The sequence below is a fragment of the Pocillopora verrucosa genome, chromosome 12, assembly GCF_036669915.1.
Source record: "Pocillopora verrucosa isolate sample1 chromosome 12, ASM3666991v2, whole genome shotgun sequence".
Lineage (NCBI taxonomy): Eukaryota > Metazoa > Cnidaria > Anthozoa > Scleractinia > Pocilloporidae > Pocillopora > Pocillopora verrucosa.
The window spans coordinates 15,160,123-15,186,255 of NC_089323.1; the positions used below are offsets into that span (position 1 = coordinate 15,160,123).

Genomic DNA, 26,133 nt, shown 5'->3' on the forward strand with positions numbered 1-26,133 from the left:
ATAAAGGATTATCCTGCATACTGCTTAGATCATCAATGTCGAAAGTTTCATGTCTTGAAATACATAATGATAGAAAGGAAATTTCAAGCTCTTTCGTGACAGAGGAAAAAATCATTTTTAACCAACGACCGAAAAAAAAACCCTATCCGTCAGATCAGGTTAAACGACAGATTAAATATCAATGCTGACATGTAAATAAACATACCAAACCTTGAGGCGGCTTATTTATCTTCCCATGAGGAATTTACGAAGCTGCGGCATTTCTGATTCCAGTATCAAGTGCGCCACATATCCGTAGGAACTATTATGCAATTATTTATGGCCTCGCTTACTGCATCCAAACTCAGCAGACAATTCTGGAGCTCAAAGAAACAGAGAGCTAGGGCCTCAGATGTCTCCTCCAACCTAAAGACAACTGGTTCAGTAACAATTTATTCATAAAATTCCTGCAAGATACACTGAGGGTTTCTGCACACAGAGATGCATGGAGTACATAGATTAAAAAATTTTGAATATCTTCCTCGGATATTTCTTTAAGAAGAGTACTTATGGTATTCGCTTTAATTCTTTATAGCACGCGAAACGATTTAAATATGCTTTTCTCTAGATACAACGAGAAGTCAAGTATTTTTCTTGGAAAAGAACTTTATTGGAGTTAAATTTATTGCAAGTACTCTTCAGGTGAGGAAAGCTAATGAAGAAGTATGTAGCATATTACAATCGAAAGACATGAAAATTGGAAAAAAATATTCATAAAGAATACATATTATTGATGTGATTTCTTTAGCTTTGTATCTCCCTCCGGTGATGAATATGTGCAACTTGTTATTACAAAGTATACGTAGATATAAACGCAACAACCAGCAAAAAAATTAGTGTTCGTTGAGAGCAGAGAAAGTTATCGCTTATAGCGAAGTATCTTGGTATAACACTAAATTTTCTTTGCATGTGAGAGAAAGCCAGTGAATGAAAACAACTGAGGGATGGATGCTCATTTTAACTTGTTCGGGACTCGACTACACACGAACAAACCCATCTTGATTTTGTGAATCAGCATCCTTTTCATATAAGGAAGGAACAGATTTTATTATTCAAAAACTGATTGTATCGGGATGACATCCAAAGCGCTTCTGAATTTCACTGGACACTTACGCTTTTGACTGCAAAAATATTAAGTGCAGAATTGGCGAGAGTTGTTTACGGTAAAAAAAAGTTCACCGTTATTATATTTAGAAACGTTGTCACGGTGAAAGTGGAAAATGAAAATTTGAGAGAACTGTAACGCTAAAGGGAAGATGACCAAAAACAAATTTTTCTCATATAAAATACGCTGATTGGTATCGCCAATCAGCTGCTGGACGTCACCCGCTTTTCGCGCCACTTTATTACCTTCGTGAATGAATGGCAAATTCTCATTCCTTAATAAAGTCGCCTTGCAAGTTGTCTGCAAATGCCTATGGTGTTTATATAATAAACAAAACAATACTTGGCTGCTTGTAGATATGGGATTACTATTGTCATAGAGAGCGCATTGAACGAGGGATATATCGAGTTGATAATTTGAAGAGAAATTGCATTGGTACAATATAACTCACGGTGTGAATTCCTCTTTATCGATTCAGTTATGGCAGAATGTAACATTTCCTACTCTGAATAGAAAAGGGATTTTGCGGATTGCGAGTATTTCGCACTAAAAGAGAAAGAGCTGCATTAAATTACAAACTGAATTAATTAATAGTCGTGCAGAAACATGTAAACAAATAATAACCATAAAAGAATAAAACAAAGAAAAAAACAAGCACAATAACTAAGAGGAACACCAATTTTGATCGCGAAACTGGGAGTTAGACGACGTTAGATCTTTTAAACTCGTGAATATGCAACCTTCATTTTTTTATCGAAATTGTTGTAAAGCAAAGTATTATTCTTAATATTTTCAGGCATGTAGAATTAACAAATGACATCGTTTGGAGAAAAGAGGGATTCAGAGGATGACAGTTCAACAGGTACAAACCAATTTTCATTCTGCAACTGATTATAGCTGTAGAGCTCATGTTATTTACAATGAAATATCGTAATCTTAATTTCCTTGCGGCTGACAACAATTAAGTTTAATTTCAGTCGAATTTTCTCGGGTTATTGTTGTCAGACGTAAAAATATTTCACTTGCGTACAATTACAAATTTCATTGGTTCCTCTCATTTGCCTCGTGGTTAAATAGTTTGCACCCGATGCAATTTCCCAAAGCCTTAAACTCCTAGAAGTGATATAACGTGTAATTTATCCCTGTAATATCAATACATTATCCAGCAAACAGGTAATAAGAACACTCAAAGTTTTATAAGGTAGAATTCGTTATCTTTGAACTAACACCAAATTTCCGTACCTACTTTGAAAGGAAACATGTAGCAGCTTGAAGGGAAGAATTAACAATTAGATCACAGGAGTTAAAGGTTTAACTGTACATGATAATTATGCGGCAGAAGCGCGTGATGAGCATGTGACAAAGCTAGATAACTTGCTGTACATAATTATAGCTCTCGTCAATATCAAAACCAACTATTGTCTCTCGAAAACAAACGAATTTAAGAATATACAAAATGCCTACGTTTCTTTTAATATCGTAACACTAGCGATATATAGTAATAATAACGGTAATATGCTTGTCGGTGAGAAACCAGTATTTTTTCAGTTTCCAAAACGTGACATCTCCACCGCACGCTGTAAGCGTACCATTTGTATCTTCATGTATAAAGGTATCGATGTCGTCATGATAGCCGGATTTATCATCATGACAGTTTTACTTTCCATGTAGGCTTTTTTTTTATTGTCTTTTTTTTTCATCTAAAGCTGAATTCAATTCGTTTTAAAGGAAATAGTTCTTGCAATGAGAAATTGTTGTATTGCAATTTCTGAAATTGAAGTGGTTTTCCGGCGAGCTGACTTTCGGTGCAGCGGTCTCTGTATTCGATGCTCCTATATAAAAATTGTATTGGATTCCAATTTTCAATCAATATCTTTTGAACAAAAAGGATGATACATGTCCACTACGTATCTACAAGGTGGTTAGTAGTAACATTTCTGACTGGTTATCTGTCAGAGTTCGGTTTTAGTAGATATACATTTTCGCGCAATGCCGGACTAAATGGGTGCAATGTTTGAGTGTTTACATCGTGCGCTGGAAGATAAAACTGTGAGCTCAGTAAATATATGTTATTTGCCGGCTGGGAGGTTCGTATGGTGAAAAACTGTGACCGAGGTCTTGAAAATACTGCCCGAGGCCGTAGGCCGAGGGCAGCATTTTCAAGACCGAGGTCACAGTTTTTCACCATACGGACCGACCCTTAGCCGGTAAATAACATATTTATTGTTTTTAAACTTGACGAAATTCTTTCCGAAAGAACCCGAATGATTTATGGACGTAAATACGGCAAGATCTTCCATAAACTGAACAATTTTTGAGTGGGTAAATGGTAATTAAAATAGAGGTGATGCAAATTTAAGAGAGATGCCTTAGCGAAACATTTTCATTTCCGTAACGATAAAGGTGATTTAAAAGGCTTCCAAACAAACTTTGAAACATTATTTTTACAAGTATCTGTCACAATCTGAAACCTGTCAATTAGAGAGCGCGCAAGAAAAAAAAAGCGTAGGAACATTTGAAAACCAACAGAACTAGTTTGGCAAGGACTGTCACAACAATGTTTTCTTCAAAATCAGTTAATGATCTAACGGAAAGTATTATTCACTCTCATCGACCATTCATTCATGTACGAAGATTTACCTCTGTTCATTAAGTAAACGGCGAGGAAAGTAATTGTGAGTAAATTCAATTTTTTTATTTTGAAGTTGTGAGAGTTTGCTCGTTTGTTTGCTGTAATGGCGTGTTTAACTCTGATCTTTCCTTCACAAAAACTAAATTCGAACGGCACACTCCAACGAGACACAAGGGAATGTAATGCGGCCTTTTCTAAAAAAATTCCTTCAATTTCTGTTGTGCAATTTAAGGTACAAATGTCCAAATTGAACGGAATTGGAAAGACTCACCAGGAGCGTATATTTGTTGTAGAACTTAAATTAAAACTTCGCTCGCTCTTTCACTATGAACAAATTGCTCGAGAAAATTCAGATATTAAATGAATGAAAGTTCCATCGTTCAGTTTAACTGTAACCAAATACCTCACGTTTCAACTTTCTGGGTACTTTTTGTGAACGATTAAAATTAATTGCAGACGGTTTTTAGGCCGCTTGTCAACCAACGTAATGACACTGTTGTTTATACAAATTCATTCTGAAACCAATATTTTTCTGTCAACCAAAGTGATTTGATAGAGAGAAAAGAGAGGATTCATAAGTTATTTATAGGCTTGAGGTAGTGACCGACGTGTTTGCTTAAAAATACTGCCCAACCGGAAAACGAGGTATATTTATGAAAAATGACAACGAAAGTTGGGATGTACTCGGCGACTCCCGAAAGCGTTACCGTGGCCCGTGGGCAGAGATAGGAAAATACTGACCGGGTAAAGAACCAATCAGATTGCAAGATTCGTTACCGTGCCCTCTAAAAAAACAATAAATGCTGATATTGGAGCAGAATCCTGTTCTGTAAGGCAAAACCACCTCAGCAGCTTCACGAAAATTTCCCAATCATTATTATATTGCAGAATATTCTCTTTTGATCAGCAATTCGTTCACAAATAAATATAAAGTTCTTTTTTGCTTTACGATATCGAAATGTTTTTTTTAGTGTCATTTCGCTTTCAGTCTACTTCCTCCACCAAATGCTCATTTGGCCTGGCAGTGAATTCATTCGATGGCCTACAAGATCAAGCTATACAGGAGTCTGCGTGTTGCGCTTGGCTTTCAATTTGATGTAGATAAAGTTTCTTTATAACAAGAATTTTGATGAAAAGGACACTTTCCAGTGCCATCTACTCCGGTCCCTCAGAATAATCTCGTATTCAGTGCCTTTTTTGAATTCGAAATGAAAAAGTCGGGTCCTTCCCCAAAATATTTTGGTAAAGAGCCAGCTACTTCCAGTTATTCACAATTTCCTGGCTCCTTCAAAAAAAAAAAAATGAATGGAATATTTTATTTACTAGAACTTACGAATTTGTTAAAGAACCTTTGTCCAGCAATTTTCGATAGCTTTGAGGGAAATTTTATACATGCGCTTTGTAGAAGAACAGAGATCTTACACTCGCTACCACGGGTCGATAAAGGTGTTTTGTTACGCAATAGGCTTGCGGGGCGTCGTGACGGTTACGTAGACCTTCGGAGGTGTTTCGGGCTTGAATAAGTTTTGCGAATTCTCTCGGCCCCACACGCGATGAAATGAAGGAATAAGAGAAAGAGTCTTTTATTGCATAACATTTTATCTGTGTTTATCCATGCCTACCGGGTACAATTGGGTTGTTTATTGCAACTCACGCATTTTGATAAGGGACAGCCTTGAACACCGTTTCTTTAGAAAAGACTAAAAAACAAACAAGCAAACAAACAAACGAATGAAAAAAACAAACATGACACAACCCGCTAAACTTGACCGGAGCTGTCACGCAACCACAATAGCGTGACGGAGGGAACTTTCAGATTCTCATTCATCCTCTATGATTAAGTATACAACGTTTTCTTTAAGTTACTTTCATTTGAGTCTCCTCTTTTTTATTTTTAACGATTTAGCGCAGTGCAATCGATTCAATTTTATTTCTAGCTATGGCAGAAAGCAACCTCCCAACAACGAGAGAAGAACTGGGAGTGAAAAATGAATTTCCAGCTACAGGTAAGAAAGGGCAACAAGGAAAGACTTCTTTATGGTAATTTTATACTGTTCGTTGATTAAGTATACCTTAATTTTTTTGATCACTTCGACTTGAAGGTTTTAGGAATCCAGTAATGAAATACGCTAGTATTAGAACGTTAGTTGTAATTGCTCATAGTTGTGATCACTAGCAAAGTTGAAATATCTTCTCGGTAATTTCAGCGACAGAGAAAAGTCAAGTTACGTCAAGTGACGCTGAACTGGATGAAGACGATGACCTTTTAAGAGGTGAGAAAAGATTTTTTGAAAGAAGTCCCCATGAAGTTTTTTCACATTGACATCAAAATTTGCGTATGTTCTATGAATAAGTTTTTGAAACAGCTAAAGATTGTTTCTTCAAATTTCAGACTTTGTTACCAGTAAAATAAAAAACAAAGGAAAAAAACAAATTGCCCTAAATCAAAGAAGAATGGACCAAAATTAGCCCACTAGACTTTGTAAAACTCGGTTTTTCTGAGTTTTGGAAGTGCTTAGGAGAAGAGGAGGCATTTTGTCTCAGCCGTATCGCCTGTTTTGGTCCTCTAAATATTTCACGCCCCTTTAGACAGTTATGTCAACACCAGGCCCACGCTGTAAACCACTAGCCAACAAAATGTGGAGCAGCTGACTTTCACAACAGGCAAAATGGTACTTCGCGGGAAAGTGATACTTTCCCAATCAAATTTCTCCAGTTAGCCTCTTCGAGTATGTTCTCAATAGACAATTACATGTATGAGAAAAACCAAGTGATAAAGAGAAAAAGACAAAAAAAAAAACCTTTTTCCAGCGCACTTTTCTGAACGATGGTAAAAACCACGAACTCTTGTCACTCTCAGACCCTCAGTACGATGTTCCTTTTTTCGTTATCAGAACATTCACAAGTTTTAACCTTTTTCGGTCCTGGCTTTGCTTTACTCTATGCAATATCTTATGTGGTTTTACATTCTAACGTGAAATTTTGAAAAACGTAGCCTATGTGTAAAAGGGTCATTGGAAAGTGTCTCGACCTAAATGTAAACCGATCAGACTTGATGTGGTTATAGCCAAGCTACAGCTAAAACTCCAAATAGCTTGCATATTTTAAAGAAAACAAAATACACAGATAAACTCTCCTGAAGGGCGATTGTAAACAAAGTTGAGTTAAGATAGGATCTTCCGGTGAAACTTGTGATATTTTGGAAAACGTAAGCCAGGTGTAAAAGGAGTTTGGAAAGCCTCTCGACCTAAATGTAAATTGATAAACTTGTGGTAATAGCCAAGCTACAGCCCAGACTCCCAGCAGCTTGCACACAAACAAAATGCACAGATATTAAACTTTTCTGGTTGTTTTTTCTCATAGCTCTAAGCTCCTTTAACTTAAAAGTTCGTTTGGATATATAGAGTTGGCACCATCTGTGAAGGGTCGTATCACTCATTACTAAATCATTAATACTAAAACGTTGTGTTTTTAGAAATAGCGAAAGCTTTTCTCGAGGAAGGTAACAAAGAATACAGACAAGGAGAAGCTAATAACGCGATAAACTCGTACACGGAAGGACTTCAAGTGAACTGCAAAGATAAACGACTGAACGCCAAGCTTTACAGCAACAGGGCAACAGCTCATTTCCGTTTGGGTAACAATTTCATATGTAAACATAAATCTGTCGTGCAGCGTTACAAGATAACGGAATACACAATCCGCATCAAGAAAAGAAAAAATTGAGCAAATATAGAAAAGTAGCATACAAACATAACTCGCCCTGTAGCGGATGAAAATTAAGCGAAGAATGACCCTCGTTACATTTTAAGCAATTGTGATTTTTTTAGGTTTCTTTGTTGCAATTCCATATGATTACCACTTTTTTAAACCTTATTTCCTGAATCTCATAGAAAACTACGTGGAATGTCTCGATGATGCAACAGTTGTCGTTCAGTTGGAACCCACATTAATCAAAGCTATTAAGAAAGGTGGGTTTTTCAGACATGAGCCATCAATATTCTATTGTATGATTTCGTCAAAAGAGGATTGTGTGGTTTGTGGCAGGTTACTGCTCCCCAAGTGTCAATTGTATCTGGTGTGTCAATGTCTGTAATGTGGGTAAAAAGCATAAGAGAATCTCAATAAGCTCTCAAATACCGCCGCCTGTTTAGTTCACGTTGTAAAGCGCCGGAGGTCGAGGGTTCAAGCCTTAGACCGGACCATCTCCCTTAGTCTTAAATATCTGAAGACAATGCAAATGGTTTAATATTCTAGTCCCGGATAAGAACGGAAAACCGTAAGCCCCGTTTCTTGCATCTTCTCTGTAACTCAAGGAGGCACCTGAAAAATTCCCTTTCAAAAGTTGTAAACTGCTCAATGCAGTCTGCCCGAAAATTTCCTCGAAAAGTGCTGAAAAGCGCATAATAGCACATTAAAATGAAGAATGTACGAGATAAATTTATCGTTATCATCATCAATTGAAGCTTAATTGGTAGCCGCTTTCCATTAGCTCCTTATTGTTTATTTTCAGTTCTTCTACAAGTTCAAATTTCCTTCATTATCAAAATTTTTGTTCCCAGCTAAATGGGAAATTAAGTCCATTTTATCAGTACGTTTATTCTTTAACAGTGATGAATACTTCATACCAACAATTATTCTCTCCTTTTCAGGAGCCAGAGCTTGTGTCGAACTTGGCTTGTATAAAGAAGCAAGGAGCTGGTTGCATATGGGATTGGCCGTATCCTTTAACGAACGTTTCAAACGTGATACGAGATGCAATGCGAGTAATATTTCAAGGGAAATCAATACGTTCCGGAGAGATTCTTCAGCACATAATGGAAGCAATGTTATCTTATACTGCACTGAGCAGTTTAAAGAAGCTAGAATATTCTTAAAGAGTTCTTTCGACTATTCCACGAAACTTTACTCAAAAGAAGAGGCCATATTAATTAAATCCCAGAGTTTGAGCTGAATACCCTGTTGAAGTCCTAAATGTAATAACTGTCCTAAATGTAATAAAGTCCTAGATGTAATAACATTTGGTCCTAAATGTAATAAAGCCCTAAATGTAATAACGTTCGGTCCTAAATGTAATAAGCCTCCTATGCAATTGTTTAACTGCGCTAACATTGAGATGTTTAAGTGACAGCTGTTGCACCAAAGAATCCTCTGACCAATATTTATGGAATATTGCGGGCTCACTGATATTAATCAGCGGCTTTTTATTTGTTAAAGACGTAGGTTGAGAAGCATTGGCTACAAAACCTTATTCTAATACTGATGTGCTTTTGGCATCAAATTGACGGACGCAGAAGCAACGAGAACGTTGACTAATAGCTCTCTCTATATCATTGGCTCAGACTCTTAAGTGTAACAGATTTTGACGAAATACTTCTGTCCTCAGTGCTAAAGTTAACACTTGATGAATCAAATTACAAGGAAAAAGAAGTCCACCGACTTACACGTTAGACAAATTCTGGGCTCAGAAGGGCATTTTTTGTACTGTCTTCCCTTGCCAGATTTGTACGGGTTTGCATAAAATATATTCATATGTGTTATTGACCGAACGTGAGGTCAAAATGGCTATATATTGGCCGAGTTCTTTTTTTTTTTTTTTGCGTTTTTATGGACTGAGACGAAGTCACGGTCCATAAAAAAGTAGAAAAAGAACGAGGCTAATGTCCAGTAATCTTGACCATACAAGAGAGTTTATATTCTCTTGGCTTAATCATTAAAAGATTCATTGTATAGCAAAAGATTTCGCTTTGATAAGAATCAAGAATGGCCTGTATTTCCGAGCCGATAGTGACAGCCAACTGTGTTTGCAGCAAAATAAACCCAAGAGGGTCGTTTATTTTTTCTATGTATATATGAAAACATTGTCCAAAAGTTACGAACTTTGTAAGTTTTCTTGCGTAGGATCAATACGGGGGATCCCGAACGGGCGAGGGTGGGCCCATCATGCCCGCTCAGGTAGCCAATCAGAACACAGGATTCACTTCATCTTGCCCGCGTGCGCTGCTAGCTATATGATAATGTGACTTGCAGAGCAAGATATCGACTGACCAATGATAAGTTATCCCATTTCACGATCACAGGTCTCGACATGTTGCCTTTTTTCCACGCAAGAGTCAAATTGAACCATTGAGCTACACCATTCAATACATGATGGTCAGTTGGCGGTCTAATGAACCATTCATTTTTTTCCTTTAGCCCATTATGACGGGTTCATCAGTTCCCGAACCGAAATATTAGGAAAACATACATTTTAAACTTGATCTCAAGTTTATATTTCATTTTTTGTCTTCACCTCTTCTCCCCGCCGTGAGTGGAGAAAATGAATAGATAAATAGATGAATGAAAAAAGAAAGCTGAACGGTTTCCATTTATAGTCATATGGTACATGAACTGATTACTGAGGTGGAGTAAAGCCATAGAGGGCTGGAAATGCAACATCCCAGGTTCAAAATTGAATAAATCAGGATAGTCATTCTTAAAAATGAACTCAAATGCTTCATTAGAATCAATTGACACTGAATAACATTGATGTGCAAAATTTCAATAACGCTACTGATAATAATAATTTTCTTTTGGATTAACATGTGACACAGCGAAATCATTCAAACTGCCCTAAAATGGTGCATCACTTCTAAAGACTTTAACACGAACGATAACATCAACAATAGCATGCTAGTTCATCATCAATTGTAGTAAATTTCTTTTCCAAAAAGTCTTTATGGTTACGTACCAATCGATTCCATCCTATTGAGTTTCCAGCCAAGCACTAGCCCACTTTGGGCTGGAAATGATTTTCTTCAACTCGATCAATAAACCGCTATAAGGACCATACTTCGACTGCTGATATCTCTTGTGTCTAGCAAGTAAAAAGACGCTGATTGATATCAGCGGGCCCATAATGTGACATGTATACTGGTCAGCGGTTTTTTTGGAGCAACAGCTGTCACTGACATATCAATGTGAATGTCCGCCATAACAACAATACACTGCAGGAGTTAAACGATTGCATTTGAGGCTTATTACATTTAGGACTAAATGTTATTACATTTAGGACTTTATTACATTTAGGACCAAATATTATTACATTTAGGACTTTATTGCATTTAGGACAGTTATTACATTTAGGACTTCAACATACCCCTCATTTTTGTCTTCAGACGAGCATCACCATGACGACCGAACCTAAACCAATAAATACGCTTCAGAGCTAGAAAAAACTCTCCAATAACTTGAAATCAAATCTCTAAAAAAACCCGCGTTCGAATAATCATTCCAGTTTTAATGTTCTATCTAATACTCACTGTTTTTTAAAAATACACATTTCCATTGCATTTTCGCAAATCTCCTGATTTATCGACCCTTGACACGTTTTAAGATTGAAAATGACGACAAACGTCTGCTTCGATTACTAAGGAAAACTAATGCTCAACTAATAGTCATAGCAAACAGTTCTTCCCATCTCGGAAACGCTTATCAAGAACAAGGACAGTTCAAAACAGCCATCCAGTACCATCAACGTCATCTAGAAATTGCTAAAGAAGTGGGAGACAAGGCTGGAGAAGGAAAAAGTTATGGCAACCTCGGCAACGCTTATCAAGGTCTAGGACAGTTCAAAACAGCCATCCAGTACCATCAACGTCATCTAGAAATTGCTAAAGAAGTGGGAGACAAGGCCGGAGAGGGAAGAAGTTATGGCAACCTCGGCAACGCTTATCAAGGTCTAGGACAGTTCAAAACAGCCATCCAGTACCATCAACGTCATCTAGAAATTGCTAAAGAAGTGGGAAACAAGGCCGGAGAGGGATTCAGTTATGGCAACCTCGGCAACGATCATCGCTGTCTAGGACAGTTCAAAGCAGCCATCCAGTACCATCAACGTCATCTAGAAATTGCTAAAGAAGTGGGAGACAAGGCCGGAGAGGGAATCAGTCATGGCAACCTCGGCAGCGATTATCGCTGTCTAGGACAGTTCAAAACAGCCATCCAGTACCATCAACGTCATCTAGAAATTGCTAAAGAAGTGGGAGACAAGGCCGGAGAGGGAATGAGTCATGGCAACCTCGGCAGCGATTATCGCTGTCTAGGACAGTTCAAAACAGCCATCCAGTACCATCAACGTCATCTAGAAATTGCTAAAGAAGTGGGAGACAAGGCCGGAGAGGGAAGCAGTTATGGCAACCTCGGCAGCGATTATTGCTGTCTAGGACAGTTCAAAACAGCCATCCAGTACCATCAACGTCATCTAGATATTGCTAAAGAAGTGGGAGACAAGGCCGGAGAGGGAAGAAGTTATGGCAACCTCGGCAACGCTTATCGCTGTCTAGGACAGTTCAAAACAGCCATCCAGTACCATCAACGTCATCTAGAAATTGCTAAAGAAGTGGGAGACAAGGCCGGAGAGGGAAGCAGTTATGGCAACCTCGGCAGCGATTATTGCTGTCTAGGAAAGTTCAAAACAGCCATCCAGTACCATCAACGTCATCTAGAAATTGCTAAAGAAGTGGGAGACAAGGCCGGAGAGGGAAGAAGTTATGGCAACCTCGGCAACGCTTATCAAGGTCTAGGACAGTTCAAAACAGCCATCCAGTACCATCAACGTCATCTAGAAATTGCTAAAGAAGTGGGAAACAAGGCCGGAGAGGGATTCAGTTATGGCAACCTCGGCAACGATCATCGCTGTCTTGGACAGTTCAAAGCAGCCATCCAGTACCATCAACGTCATCTAGAAATTGCTAAAGAAGTGGGAGACAAGGCCGGAGAGGGAATCAGTCATGGCAACCTCGGCAGCGATTATCGCTGTCTAGGACAGTTCAAAACAGCCATCCAGTACCATCAACGTCATCTAGAAATTGCTAAAGAAGTGGGAGACAAGGCCGGAGAGGGAATGAGTCATGGCAACCTCGGCAGCGATTATCGCTGTCTAGGACAGTTCAAAACAGCCATCCAGTACCATCAACGTCATCTAGAAATTGCTAAAGAAGTGGGAGACAAGGCCGGAGAGGGAAGCAGTTATGGCAACCTCGGCAGCGATTATTGCTGTCTAGGACAGTTCAAAACAGCCATCCAGTACCATCAACGTCATCTAGATATTGCTAAAGAAGTGGGAGACAAGGCCGGAGAGGGAAGAAGTTATGGCAACCTCGGCAACGCTTATCGCTGTCTAGGACAGTTCAAAACAGCCATCCAGTACCATCAACGTCATCTAGAAATTGCTAAAGAAGTGGGAGACAAGGCCGGAGAGGGAAGAAGTTATGGCAACCTCGGCAACGCTTATCAAGGTCTAGGACAGTTCAAAACAGCCATCCAGTACCATCAACGTGGTCTAGAAATTGTTAAAGAAGTGGGAGACAAGGCCGTAGAGGGAAGCAGTTATGGCAACCTCGGCAACGATTATCGCTGTCTAGGACAGTTCAAAACAGCCATCCAGTACCATCAACGTCATCTAGAAATTGCTAAAGAAGTGGGAGACAAGGCCGGAGAGGGAATCAGTTATGGCAACCTCGGCAACGTTCATCACTGTCTAGGACAGTTCAAAACAGCCATCCAGTACCATCAACGTCATCTAGAAATTGCTAAAGAAGTGGGAGACAAGGCCGGAGAGGGAAGCAGTTATGGCAACCTCGGCAACGATCATATTTGTCTAGGACAGTTCAAAACAGCCATCCAGTACCATCAACGTCATCTAGAAATTGCTAAAGAAGTGGGAGACAAGGCCAGAGAGGGAAGAAGTTATGGCAACCTCGGCAACGTTCATCACTGTCTAGGACAGTTCAAAACAGCCATCCAGTACCATCAACGTCATCTAGAAATTGCTAAAGAAGTGGGAGACAAGGCCGGAGAGGGAGGAAGTTATGGCAACCTCGGCAGCGATTATGGCTGTCTAGGACAGTTCAAAACAGCCATCCAGTACCATCAACGTGGTGTAGAAATTGCTAAAGAAGTGGGAGACAAGGCCGGAGAGGGAAGAATTTATGGCAACCTCGGCAACGCTTATCGCTGTCTAGGACAGTTCAAAACAGCCATCCAGTACCATCAACGTCATCTAGAAATTGCTAAAGAAGTGGGAGACAAGGCCGGAGAGGGAGAAAGTTATGGCAACCTCGGCAACGATTATCGAGGTCTAGGACAGTTCAAAACAGCCATCCAGTACCATCAACGTCATCTAGAAATTGCTAAAGAAGTGGGAGACAAGGCCGGAGAGGGAAGCAGTTTTGGCGACCTCGGCAACGATTATCGAGGTCTAGGACAGTTCAAAACAGCCATCCAGTACCATCAACGTGGTCTAGAAATTGCTAAAGAAGTGGGAAACAAGGCCGGAGAGGGAATCAGTTATGGCAACCTCGGCAACGATCATCAAGGTCTAGGACAGTTCAAAACAGCCATCCAGTACCATCAACGTCATCTAGAAATTGCTAAAGAAGTGGGAAACAGGGCCGGAGAGGGAATCAGTTATGGCAACCTCGGCAACGTTCATCTCTGTCTAGGACAGTTCAAAACAGCCATCCAGTACCATCAACGTGATCTAGAAATTGCTAAAGAAGTGGGAGACAAGGCCGGAGAGGGAAGAAGTTATGGCAATCTCGGAAGCGATTATCACTGTCTAGGACAGTTCAAAACAGCCATCGAGTACCATCAACGTGGTCTAGAAATTGCTAAAGAAGTGGGAAAGAAGGCCGAAGAGGGAAGCAGTTATGGCAACCTCGGCAACGATCATCGCTGTCTAGGACAGTTCAAAACAGCCATCCAGTACCATCAACGTCATCTAGAAATTGCTAAAGAAGTGGGAGACAAGGCCAGAGAGGGAATCAGTTATGGCAACCTCGGCAGCGATTATCGCTGTCTAGGACAGTTCAAAACAGCCATCCAGTACCATCAACGTGATCTAGAAATTGCTAAAGAAGTGGGAGACAAGGCCGGAGAGGGAAGAAGTTATGGCAACCTCGGCAACGTTCATCACTGTCTAGGACAGTTCAAAACAGCCATCCAGTACCATCAACGTGGTCTAGAAATTGCTAAAGAAGTGGGAGACAAGGCCGGAGAGGGAAGCAGTTATGGCAACCTCGGCAACGATTATCAAGATCTAGGACAGTTCAAAACAGCCATCCAGTACCATCAACGTCATCTAGAAATTGCTAAAGAAGTGGGAGACAAGGCCGGAGAGGGAAGAAGTTATGGCAACCTCGGCAACGTTCATCACTGTCTAGGACAGTTCAAAACAGCCATCCAGTACCATCAACGTCATCTAGAAATTGCTAAAGAAGTGGGAGACAAGGCCGGAGAGGGAAGCAGTTATGGCAACCTCGGCAACGATTATCAAGATCTAGGACAGTTCAAAACAGCCATCCAGTACCATCAACGTCATCTAGAAATTGCTAAAGAAGTGGGAGACAGGGCCGGAGAGGGAATGAGTTATGGAAGTCTCGGCAACGCTTATCAACGTCTGCGACAGTTCAAAACAGCAACTGAGTACCATCAACGTGATCTAGAAATTGCTAAAGAAGTGGGAGACAAGGCTGGAGAGGGAAAAAGTTATTGCCTTCTCGGTAGGATTCATCAGGGTCAAAGAGAGTTGAAAACAGCTATTGAGTGTTTTCAACGTCACCTAGAAATATCCAAAGAAGTGGGAGATAAGACTGGAGAGGCGTGCTCACTCCGTTCCCTTGGAAGCAGTTTTGAGCGCCAAGGAAATCTTATGATGGCCTTTGACTGTTATTACTCGAGTGTAGAATTGTATGATGATATCAGGGCCGGTCTTCAACTCAACGATCAGTGGAAGATTTGTTATCGTAATCAGCACCAAGGAGCATACAAAGGTTTGTGGCGTATACATGTCAATCGAAGTCAAGTTGTGAAGGCTCTTCTTGCCACAGAGAAAGGACGTGCCCAAGCTCTGAGAGATCTCATGGTCACAAAATATCAGCCTGGAGATTCTCTAACGCCCAGCGCATCCCGCACTTCTCTGAGGTGGGTTCCATTGAGCACAGTTTTCATAGCTATTAATGGACCCTGCGTTTACTTCTGGGTTTGCCTCAGTGAAAATAATATCCAGACGAGAGTAGTACACGTAAACAAATATAAGTATGAGAATGAATTGGAATTATTCATCCAGCTACTGAACAAAGCTGTTCTTAAGGAGATCAGTAAAAGAGATACTGTTACCATCGAAAATCCTCCGCTTGACTCGCCTCGGACAGACGAGGAAGTGGCCAATGATGTGATCCGAGTTGATGTGAGGCACTCCCAATCAAGTGCTTTAAAGAAGCTGCATGACATCATCGTTACTCCTATTGCTGACCTCATCGCAGGCAACGACGAGATCACAATCGTTCCTGAAGGGCCATTTTGCCTTGTACCTTATGCAGCGTTGCAGGACTCCAACTCATCATATCTAAGTGATTCTTTCAGAATTCGTGTGCTTCCCTCTCTGACGACCTTGCAACTAATTCATGATTGTCCAGCAGACTTTCACGTGAAGACTGGTGCATTGCTTGTCGGCGACCCATGTTTCAAACACATCATCTATGAGGGCACACTTTTGATGCAACTTCCAGGAGCAAGAAAAGAAGCGGAGATGATCGGACGTATCCTCAATGTCCCCCCTCTCACTGGAGAAATGGCAACAAAAGATGAAGTGTTAAAACGAATATCATCAGTGGCCTTAGTTCACATAGCAGCGCACGGTAAAATGGAAACTGGAGAAGTTATCCTAGCACCAAACACCACAAGAGATAGCCCTCAGCCGCTAGAGAAAGACTATCTACTGACGATGAAAGATGTTATAGAAGCTGGGTTGCGAGCACGTCTGGTTGTACTTAGCTGCTGCCACACTGCTCGTGGGGAGGTCATGGCCGAGGGTGTGGTCGGTATGGCGCGTGCACTTTTGGGTGCCGGTGCCAGATCTGTTGTGGTAACCTTGTGGGCGATTGGCGACGAGGGAACCCTGGAGTTCATGAGTTCCTTTTACGATGCACTTTCCAAAGGCAAGAAGGCAAGTGAAGCTCTCAATCAGGCCATGAAGTGTACGAGGGAAATTGAAAAGTTCAAAGAGGTGATTTACTGGGCACCATTTGTACTCATTGGTGACGACGTCAACCTGGATTTCAATGAGATTTAGAGGCTGCAGTAAGTAATAATTCTGTTGATAAATTCTATTCTAATACAAAGTTTCATTAAATCATAATCTTTGCTCATATGTAAGCAATGATACGTGCGTGTTATTTTCCTTTCAGTTGGGTTACGAATTTATTTTCTCTTCGCACACCGAGATGCAGTACAATCAAGTGGACACGTTTACGATAATAACATTTTTTTTTGGAAACACAATAGGAGTAAAATAGAAAATTTCTTTTAAAACAATCCTGTTGTGCAGTGTATCGTTTCGTGTGCTAAGAAATATTTCATGGCAACTCAACTATCCTCCCTAAACTTAGATTCTTTTATTTTTCAGTTAAGGCAGTGAGCATTGGAATCCCGGGGAGTTTTCGGATACCTACAAATGCTGATATTTGGACCAGAAACCAGTAAGCTACCGATGAAAGCTTTGTCAAGAGTCTTCTTTTGAAAGCAGGAAGAAGCAAGAGACGGCCAAAGTCAAGTTTAACAAGAGAACAGTTTTCCATTGATTCAGAAAGTTGCCTTTTTGCTTGTTTGAACTGCTTTTACGAGCTTAATCTTTGATATCCTTCTCAAACTACTGTTTGTTTGTTTGTTTTTTTCATATGATGTCTTAAAATTATCATGACTAGCTATGTGAGAAGCTATTCTTAATCTAAGTATTTTCTACTGAGAGGATTTGGGCGTTACATTTACGTCGAAGTTGAACCGTCTTGAAAACGTTTTCCAGAGTTTTTTACAGAGTTTTTCACAGTCGGTTTAGTCTTATGAGTGGTATAAAGCTATTACATGCGTGTGTAGAGAATTTCCATAGGAACTGGAGAATAATAAGTTGTCCGTTTGCTCGATTATCTTAGTCTATGTCAGATGGAAATTGTGATGAACTTTTCGAAGATTTATACTCAGTCATTGGTACTTAAATTTAGTTTCTTCCGATCAGAATTCGGTTTATCTGGACTTAAAATGACAGATTTTGGTCGTAATGGCAAGGATTTAGTCTTGATATTAGTTAATTTTCTGAGATTTCTCCTTTAATTTTGAATGCGATAAATTGTGTTATTTTTTATAAGCAGAACGACGCATTTTAAGGTAATTGTTAAAACTAATCGTCCAAAGGCAAAACGAGAAGTTTAATTTTATAATTTTAGTTATGGCTTACAAAGAATTGATGGGGGCTCAGAGCGAGCTGGAAAAATTGGAGCCAAATGATTTATTTAGTTTCTCCGATTAGATTGTTTACTTATTATCTAAGTACAATAAACTAACATTTGAATGTCAAACAATGAAACAAGTCGCTTGGTATTTTGTTAGAATGGAAGAGGAAATCAATAACAAAGGGAAGAAAATTCCTGCATCAACCTGCTTAAGTCATTTCTTGTCGTTTGAAGTAGTGAGTGCGCCTATGTCTTATTCGCTTAATAAGTTTTGCCCATTTCTTTGAATATGTTTACTGAATGAGAGATAAACTTCGATATTTTCTGACTCTATAACTGCTACTATCGATCATTGGCAACCGTTTCTCAGGATGTCACGCGACGCACTTCTTTAGCACGTTATGTGACAGATATGATGTTTTGTCACATTTTGGAGTAGCGAGCGCACCTATGTCCTATTCGCTCAACTTTTGCCCATTTTCTTGGATAGAGTTATTAAACGAGATATAAACTTCGATATTTTCAGATTTATATCTGCCAGTTTCATTGGCAGCCGTTCCTTAGGATGTCACGCGACGCGTTTTTTTAGCATGAAAAACGACATGATGTTTAGTCATATATATTGTTGAAGAGGCAAGAAAAAGGAAATTACCTTCACTTTGGGAGATGGTGCTTTCTTCTTTTTATAGAAAGCGTCCTCATCATGGGAGGTACCCTAGGTCGGTGTGGTTCCCCGTGTGTAGAAAATATTTATGATTTTTTTTTCCACGATTGCAAACTTAACTAAAACAGTCTGTTAAAAAAAACTGAAACTTTCTTAAAACTGAGGGCTGACCGATATAAACTTTTTACGGCTAGCGGTAAAAATTGTGGCCATTTTTCTGCTTCGGCTTACCCAGAATAACACTAAATAACACATTGTAGGAGGGAAAGATTTTTAAAGTTAATTTTTTCTACAGCTAAGGCTTCAAATTTGTCAATTTTTACGCCTAACAGCTAGTTTTTTGACCGGTTTACGGCTAACGGTTAACCCCATGGAGACCCTCGACTGGGTGACATGCAAGATGTGAAATAAAAACTGTTTTAGAAGGTGGTATTTGCAACTCGAATTTAGAGCGCTGGTTTTTGAGGAGTAAGGAAAACCGGGAAAAACAAGCCGTGGCAAAATCCTGGAAGTAAGTATCAACCTGAGAGAGACGGGCCTGGGGAGAGCGTTGTCGCTAGGCATTCCTGTTACGTTTAATCTGAGATGCTTAATGAAGTTAACGCGAGATATTCACCGAAGTGAGGGCGAGCAAGGATAAATTTCCTTCCCCCTTTAAAGTCCTTGTACCAGATCCAAAAAGTCAGTAAGCCCTTATATTTTGACTTTCCCCCAGATCTAAAGAACTGCGACAACGTAATTGGTTCATCGGAACATCTCTACTGACGATAGCATATATTACAATCATTTTTAAAAAAGAGCCATAGGAAGGGGGGAAGGGTGGGTTGAGGTTCCGTGTTTCCCCCGGGTTGGGAGTGTAGACGGCTACGTGGTTAGAGGACGGATTTTCAAGAATCTTAGAGCTACGATTTCAGAAGGTCAAGACAAGAATTTCCCTGAGTAATTGCTGGACTTAGACTTCTTTCGTCTTCTTAGATTTTCTCTTTGTGGTTCATAACTATGCTCCATCTACCCACCTTAGAGCGGTTTTTTTATAACATACCAAACAGGCGAATGGAGCTCTTCGCGTGGGCTGATTGGCTAATTTGGAATTCATAGTCGAACCTGTATTAAGCGGTCGGTTGTCAAATTCGCGCATTTTTTCCTCTTATGCATTGTCACTTTCAACACTTTTCAGCAGTGGTCTCATCCTTAACTGGGTCCCATCAGCCTGTTCGGGTTGTATGGAACGGTCACTTAGGGAGGAATCACTCGAATAAAAAGACGAATTCTCTCTGAAGTAAAATTTATTCCATATTTGTCTCCCAAAATCAATGTCAGTATTTAGAGTTCAAATGTCCTTAACGAATTGCAGATTATCATCCTTCTATAGGACTGTTTGTATCTGACAAATATTATACAAGAAAATTACACAAGAAAAATCTTTTGTTGGTTAATTACCAAGAGGTCTAATTGTTAGAATTCTAATTTATTGTTCTGTTTTTGCACTGTAACATCATTTTGTTGATGTTATTTGATACATTTTTTTACATAAACTCCACATGAAATAAATGATGAATTATGGAATTAATTAAATGTTGTTTTCTTGTTTGTCTTTTGTCGTTGACCTGTATTAGACGGTGATAACACTCAGGGATAACAATCATCACGTATATTTTATTAATCAAAACAGAGGAATCTTTTTTTTCCGCTAGCTCATGTTGAGTGCTGGACTGCTGTGCAGGTAAAGAGGGTAGGTTTCTTAAGAAACTGTGGTGCTACATCAGGGGGAGAGTATAGGAGTGTAATTTTGTATTATTAATTGAGTTGATAATGTAAATTGGCCACTGCAAAGAGTTTAAAAGTTGAATTTTTTAGTGTTTGGTGATGAGAATACTCAAACTGATGAGGTAGAGGATGTTTTCTTGATCTAACACAAAAGTTTTCATAACTGATGAATATGCAGATGTGCAGCAGCTACTGAGGGGAGAATAAATTAATAATCAGATCTTGGGAGTTAAAGAGTAAAAGAACTCACAGACTTCAACAAAGAGTAATGAATGTGGTTCCCAGTATGGTCATCTGGCCTTGTTATCATTTATAGAGACGTGTAAACCTGCTTTTAAAAGCTGAACTGAGCCAGCCTGTATATATATTCCAAATAAATAGAGAAATAACTTAATATCAAGTTTACACCCACATCACAAATGGAGGATAGGTGCCCAAGGTGCTCAGGAGCTGCAACTACAGTCACAACCCAAGGTGCTAGAACACCCGACTGGCCTACCCAACCCGTAATCCAGCTGCAAGCCTCTTACTCCAAGCCCCCTCTGAGCACCTGTCACACTAGAGCCAAATGGCTCAGTGAAGAGAAACATAAATAAATGAATGAATAAATAAAACAGATAAATAGAAATAACCCCATTATAACTAAGAGAGTCATGAAAATGCCACCCAAACCAGCAGCACATCCCCTTGCCTTAAGTATTACAAGTAGCAACTTTTTTGAAAAAAGTACATGTAGCTGGGTGTCACTCAGACTTAGGTACAACTACTTAAAAGTACACAATGATCAGACTATATGGTGTTTACCTCCAATATAAGCCTTAACCTTTTTGCTCTATTAAACAATTCTGTACTCACATCAGTAAACCAGGATATCCATTGCAGTTTTGAAGTCCAGATTTGACCCTTTGCTTGACAAAGGCCAGTATAAAATTAATGACAAGCTTAAAAATAACAATAATAGTTATCAATTGTGCAAGCATGAAATTACAGGTGAAGTTTAATTTGCCAACTGCTTTCCAGGCGTCATCTGCAAAAAACCGCTTCAATTTTTCAAATTTGAAAATTTTTAGCTAAAACCGTAGCTCCCAAAAATATTTCTCACCTTGCCAAAAAAAATTTCAAAAGAAATTTTTAAATTTTTCACAACTTTGCCTATTCCTGCCCGTAGGTCCAGCCAAGCGCTTATGATCATTGGCCCCCGCAATAGCCGCTAACAATGGCCTACAAATATAGGCGTTTAGTGTTAACTTGTAAAACTCCCTGAAGAAGTTTACGACAGTTAGACGAAACGCGTCAGAGAATAAAGAAGTTTACAACCACTGTTCGCACAGCGCTGCTCACTAGTTTAGTTTTAAATTTTTTAAAAATTTCTTTTGAAAAAATTGTTTAAATAATTATTAAAAAATGATTGAAAAAAAATTATTAAACGTTTGAGTCGGAGCTATTCCTGTCAGCGGTGAAATACAGGAATGGCTCCAGTCTCTGGTCGTCCGCCTGAACTGACTGTATGAGTTTAGTCAGCGGAGCTTGTCAGCAGATGACTTTTTCATCGCTGAACGACCTCGCTGAACAAGAAAGGCTGCCTTCCCTTCGCTACGTAAGTATATAACCATTTCTTGTTTTTACACATCAGTGTTTTCACTCGCATTGACATTTCATTGTTCCGCTTTGAGACACGCTGTTAACAATACTCACGAGCAAGGAGTTAAGATATAACTTATTAACTTTTACTATTTTTATCATCCAATCACAGTTCGGAGCCATTCCTGTATTTAGTCGCTTGTTTAATAGGACTTGAAATATCAGAAACATGAAAGTGTATTTTCCTCTTCATTGCCTGAAAGCAAAAAGTGGCTTCATCTTTGGTTGGAAGAATGAACAAACAAGTACCTTTGTCGCTGCATCAGTCATCCATCCACGCGAAATCTATGACAGTTTTTGCGAACGAGTTTTTGACGAATGTGCTTTGTACCTTGTTGGAGTTTGGCTAAATGATAACGATGAGAAATCTGTCGGTCAAGTGTTTGCTGTGTTAAAAACCTTGTCCAGGTCGTTAACTGACGGACTGTTCATTCTACGTTTGATAAGGTTCACCAACACTTTTCATTTGTGCCATGTCGGAAACTCGTTGATAACGAATGGATCTGTGGTAATTTTTTACAAACAACCTACTGGAAATGCGTTTTTGACCACCTCACCAGCAGTTCCAGATGGCATTAAATTCTGGAGGAAATCAGAAGCGTTGCTGGAGCAAACGTGCCCCACAGAATTATCTAACGTCATTGAACTTCTGAATAACTCCCACAAAGCAGAAGAGAGTATTTATAGATTGTTTGAAACACAAACAGAAACTCTTAGAAAACCAATTCGCGAGATTTGGAGGCTTTTGTCCAACTTTGGCATGAAAGTTGTTATTTTGTTTTATGCCTTGTTTCATCAAAGGCAGCAGGAAGAACACCCAGTTGTAATTGAGACAATCAAATTCTTTTCAGGATTATCTGCTGTGTTTCTGCAATTGTGTACACGTGTTAGGCAAATGAGAGCTCTGGTGCTGTGTTTTAGCAATTCTACAGCTCTAAAGGACAAACTAGATTATACTGACCACTCAACAGAGTCAAGAAATTCACCTATGAAGACTGGTGCAAGGATAAAGAGCAATGTTTTTCCTGTGGTGTGGTTTGGCAGTTTTCTTAGTGCAGTTGCAATTGATGTTGTGTTGGGACTTTTCATTGTGTTATGGCTCTTTTCAAATGGTTACAACACATGCGCTACTGACTTAATGATGAAAAAGACTGATGCTGTTGTTCAGTGGATTACCTCTTTACTGGAGTGGTTACAAGGAGCCCCAGCTGGGCTCAAAATAAACCAAAAGCTAGCAGAATATTTGAGCATTTTCTTTCTTTACCACCTGTTTCTTTGGCAAATTTACCTTAGCTATATTGAACCGTATCTTCAGATTATCATCAGTTTTATCATCATGTCAGGTTGTTTTGGAGCAACATTCTTGTTGTCTTTGGCATCAGATGTTATGTCTTTGATAACACTCCATATCTACTGCTTTTATGTGTATGCTGCAATGCTGTATAACTTCCAGCTACAGAAGTTGTTGCTGTTGGCTAAACTATTTACAGGTTAGAGATGGTTTGTTTAACCTATTAAATATATGCTGACTCTCCCAGATTATGAGATACAAAAGGATTCTTGAGCTCCCAGATTAAAGATCTTCTGTACTAAAGTAGATATGGATACATTTCTTTTCTGTGGAAGAAAGGAAATTAATTTCATTTGTCGTCAGAATTTTTTGACAGGGATGAGGGGGGAGCTGGTTATCTAATCAAGTTGATTTTATCCTCTGTGTTGGCTTATACCAATAGAATTGAGGGGAAAAAAGCTAAATTTAACAAGTTTGAAAATATTAAGTAAGGAAAAATTTGAACCACAACTTAACCGTTGTAGCTAGAAATGAAAGTTAGATTCAAATGGTTTTATTTGTTTTCTCCTTTGCTCTAAGCACATTTTGATCTTTTGAGGGAAATACAAATCAAATAAGTTTGAAATTATTTAAACCTGAAATTATTTAAGCAACAGCATAGAGATATGAATTATCTCAATTCTTCCCTGGACAGCTTACAGGACCTGAGTGTGCTGATCAAAGCCTCAAAGAGAGTTGATAGAAAACTATTCGAGAATGAAGATGTTAAGTCCTATATTGAAATTTACTTTTAAGTTGTGACAAACTGAAAGCATGCTTTTCTTTCACTTGTTCATCAGGTAGAAAATGGAATGTTGAAAAGAATCAAGAGGACATTGTTCCATACAGGGTGGACAGACTGTTTTTAGGAACCCTGTGCTTTACCATCCTCCTCTTCTTGTTGCCGACAACTGCCATGTACTACGTTGTGTTTACCACCCTGCGACTGATTGTCCTGTTTGTGAAGGGTGCTGTCAATAGAATCATCAGTATGATGAATAATCTACCAGTGTTTCCACTGATCACTGCTCTCTTCAGACCAGATCTGATACCAGGTAAATATTGAAATTAGTACTTCCATAATGCAGATGGTGTTTAATCAGTGTATCTGACCATGAAATCCAAACTATCTTGGGATGACATCCTTTCATGTAGAATTTCCCTAACTTTTCTAACCCAAGGGGCAAAATGTTCCACATCTGTTCTAATGTCAACTAATATAACATTGTAATTTTTATTGATTTTCTTTAGGAGGCATCAAGTTTGAATATGTTAACTCATTGGCTCCTTCAGAAGCAGAACTCAACACACTGCAGGATTTTCCTCTGGACATAACAGCTCCTTCACCAACTGTTTTACTAATTCTTCACAATCAACCACTTCCCATCACAAAACTGTTTACTCAGCAGTTGCTTGAAAAGTTCCCAGATCAAGATGAATACAAACAGGATTGGCTGTTGTTAATCAAGAAATTGGCCAAAGGAGAACTGATTTATCCATGGGTGAAATCAAGGACTTTTGAGAAAGAGGCAGTTCTTTAATTGAAAGCAAAAGGGTTATGTTGATGGTCTACCTCTGAACTGTCGGGGCATAGCAGAGACACCTGTACACCTTATGTAGAAACCATCTCTGTTCTGACTGAGATGTTACTTCAATCAGAATTATCTAACAGTGTTTGATTACTGACTTAGGATGGCTATTGACAATTTGCCTTCTTGTCCCAAGCATGACCGATTCAAATTATTAAATAACTGCATTGCCAAGCAGTCTCAATCTTGTTGATGAAAATATAGAAGTAAAACAAGCAGAAGAATATAGTTTGATTAAAAGCCAAATTCTCGGAACCCAAACTCTAACAGATGTATTATGTACCACAAGGAGAGTCTTTATTGAAATCTTTGGAGGAAAAGGAACAGGAAATTCAGCATGTTGTTTGGGATTTGATTGAGATGTGGCTTGACCAGAGTGTTTTGCTCAATGGCCAGGTGAGCAAAAAAATAGCTGCTATATTAGAACAAGGAAATCTTCTTGCACCGGATGACCAGGGTGAATTTGATTTAATCCCCATTGTAACCTCAGGCATTTCAACTTGCTCATCTTGACAAAACTCCTTCTAGATCCGAAGGCAGCTTGGAAATATGGCTTGGCAATGAGACATTTCCAGGATTGATCATTGAATAGATGTATCTGTTATATTAATCCTTTAAACCCCAAGGGTGACCCGCATCTAGTTTCTCCTTACAGTAATACTGTGGAATCATTCATTAAGATCATGAGAATAAAGAAAAAAATTGCCAACTAAAGAAACTTTGATTGTTAAACCAATTCTCCTTGTCAGCACCAAAAGAAATGTATAGAAGAGTGTATGGAGAAAACGGATACTGAGGTTATGGTGTAAAGGGTTAAGAGGCATCATAGGGACTCCTCATTACAAAAAAATTGTGAAAAACATATAATTATATCAAAAAATGAAGTAACTAAAGTAAAGTCAGAGTCCTGAAGCACCTGCCCTGAAGCACACTTTAAATAAGACTTGCATTCAATACTTAAAAGTAAAGCTAGAATCAGAGACCAACATTACACCAACCACACCTTATTTTTATTTAAGAAACCTTTTGGATATAGTTTGTATAGGTGTACTATACTACTTGCCTACAAGACATTTTGCTCTTTGCAAAATTATATTAC

The 26,133-nt window shown here is 39.1% G+C and overlaps 2 protein-coding genes across 2 annotated transcripts; both read left to right on the plus strand.

The window, feature by feature from the left end:
- The first annotated feature begins 610 nt into the window (after positions 1 to 610).
- Positions 611 to 17,307, plus strand: LOC136277204 (tetratricopeptide repeat protein 28-like). The gene is made up of 13 exons (XM_066158898.1): positions 611 to 681; positions 1,941 to 2,006; positions 5,714 to 5,782; positions 5,984 to 6,049; positions 7,252 to 7,413; positions 7,670 to 7,747; positions 8,429 to 8,496; positions 11,152 to 11,293; positions 11,543 to 12,036; positions 12,466 to 12,853; positions 13,061 to 13,696; positions 14,261 to 16,898; positions 17,224 to 17,307. Exons 2-12 carry the CDS (start codon positions 1,958 to 1,960, stop codon positions 16,888 to 16,890), a joined length of 4,782 nt encoding a protein of 1,593 aa, XP_066014995.1. The 5' UTR covers positions 611 to 681; positions 1,941 to 1,957; the 3' UTR covers positions 16,891 to 16,898; positions 17,224 to 17,307.
- Positions 17,308 to 21,870: 4,563 nt separating this feature from the next.
- Positions 21,871 to 25,901, plus strand: LOC131795860 (phosphatidylinositol N-acetylglucosaminyltransferase subunit Q-like). The gene is made up of 4 exons (XM_059113459.2): positions 21,871 to 22,071; positions 22,228 to 23,605; positions 24,246 to 24,500; positions 24,697 to 25,901. Exons 2-4 carry the CDS (start codon positions 22,285 to 22,287, stop codon positions 24,984 to 24,986), a joined length of 1,866 nt encoding a protein of 621 aa, XP_058969442.2. The 5' UTR covers positions 21,871 to 22,071; positions 22,228 to 22,284; the 3' UTR covers positions 24,987 to 25,901.
- The last annotated feature ends 232 nt before the right edge of the window (positions 25,902 to 26,133 follow it).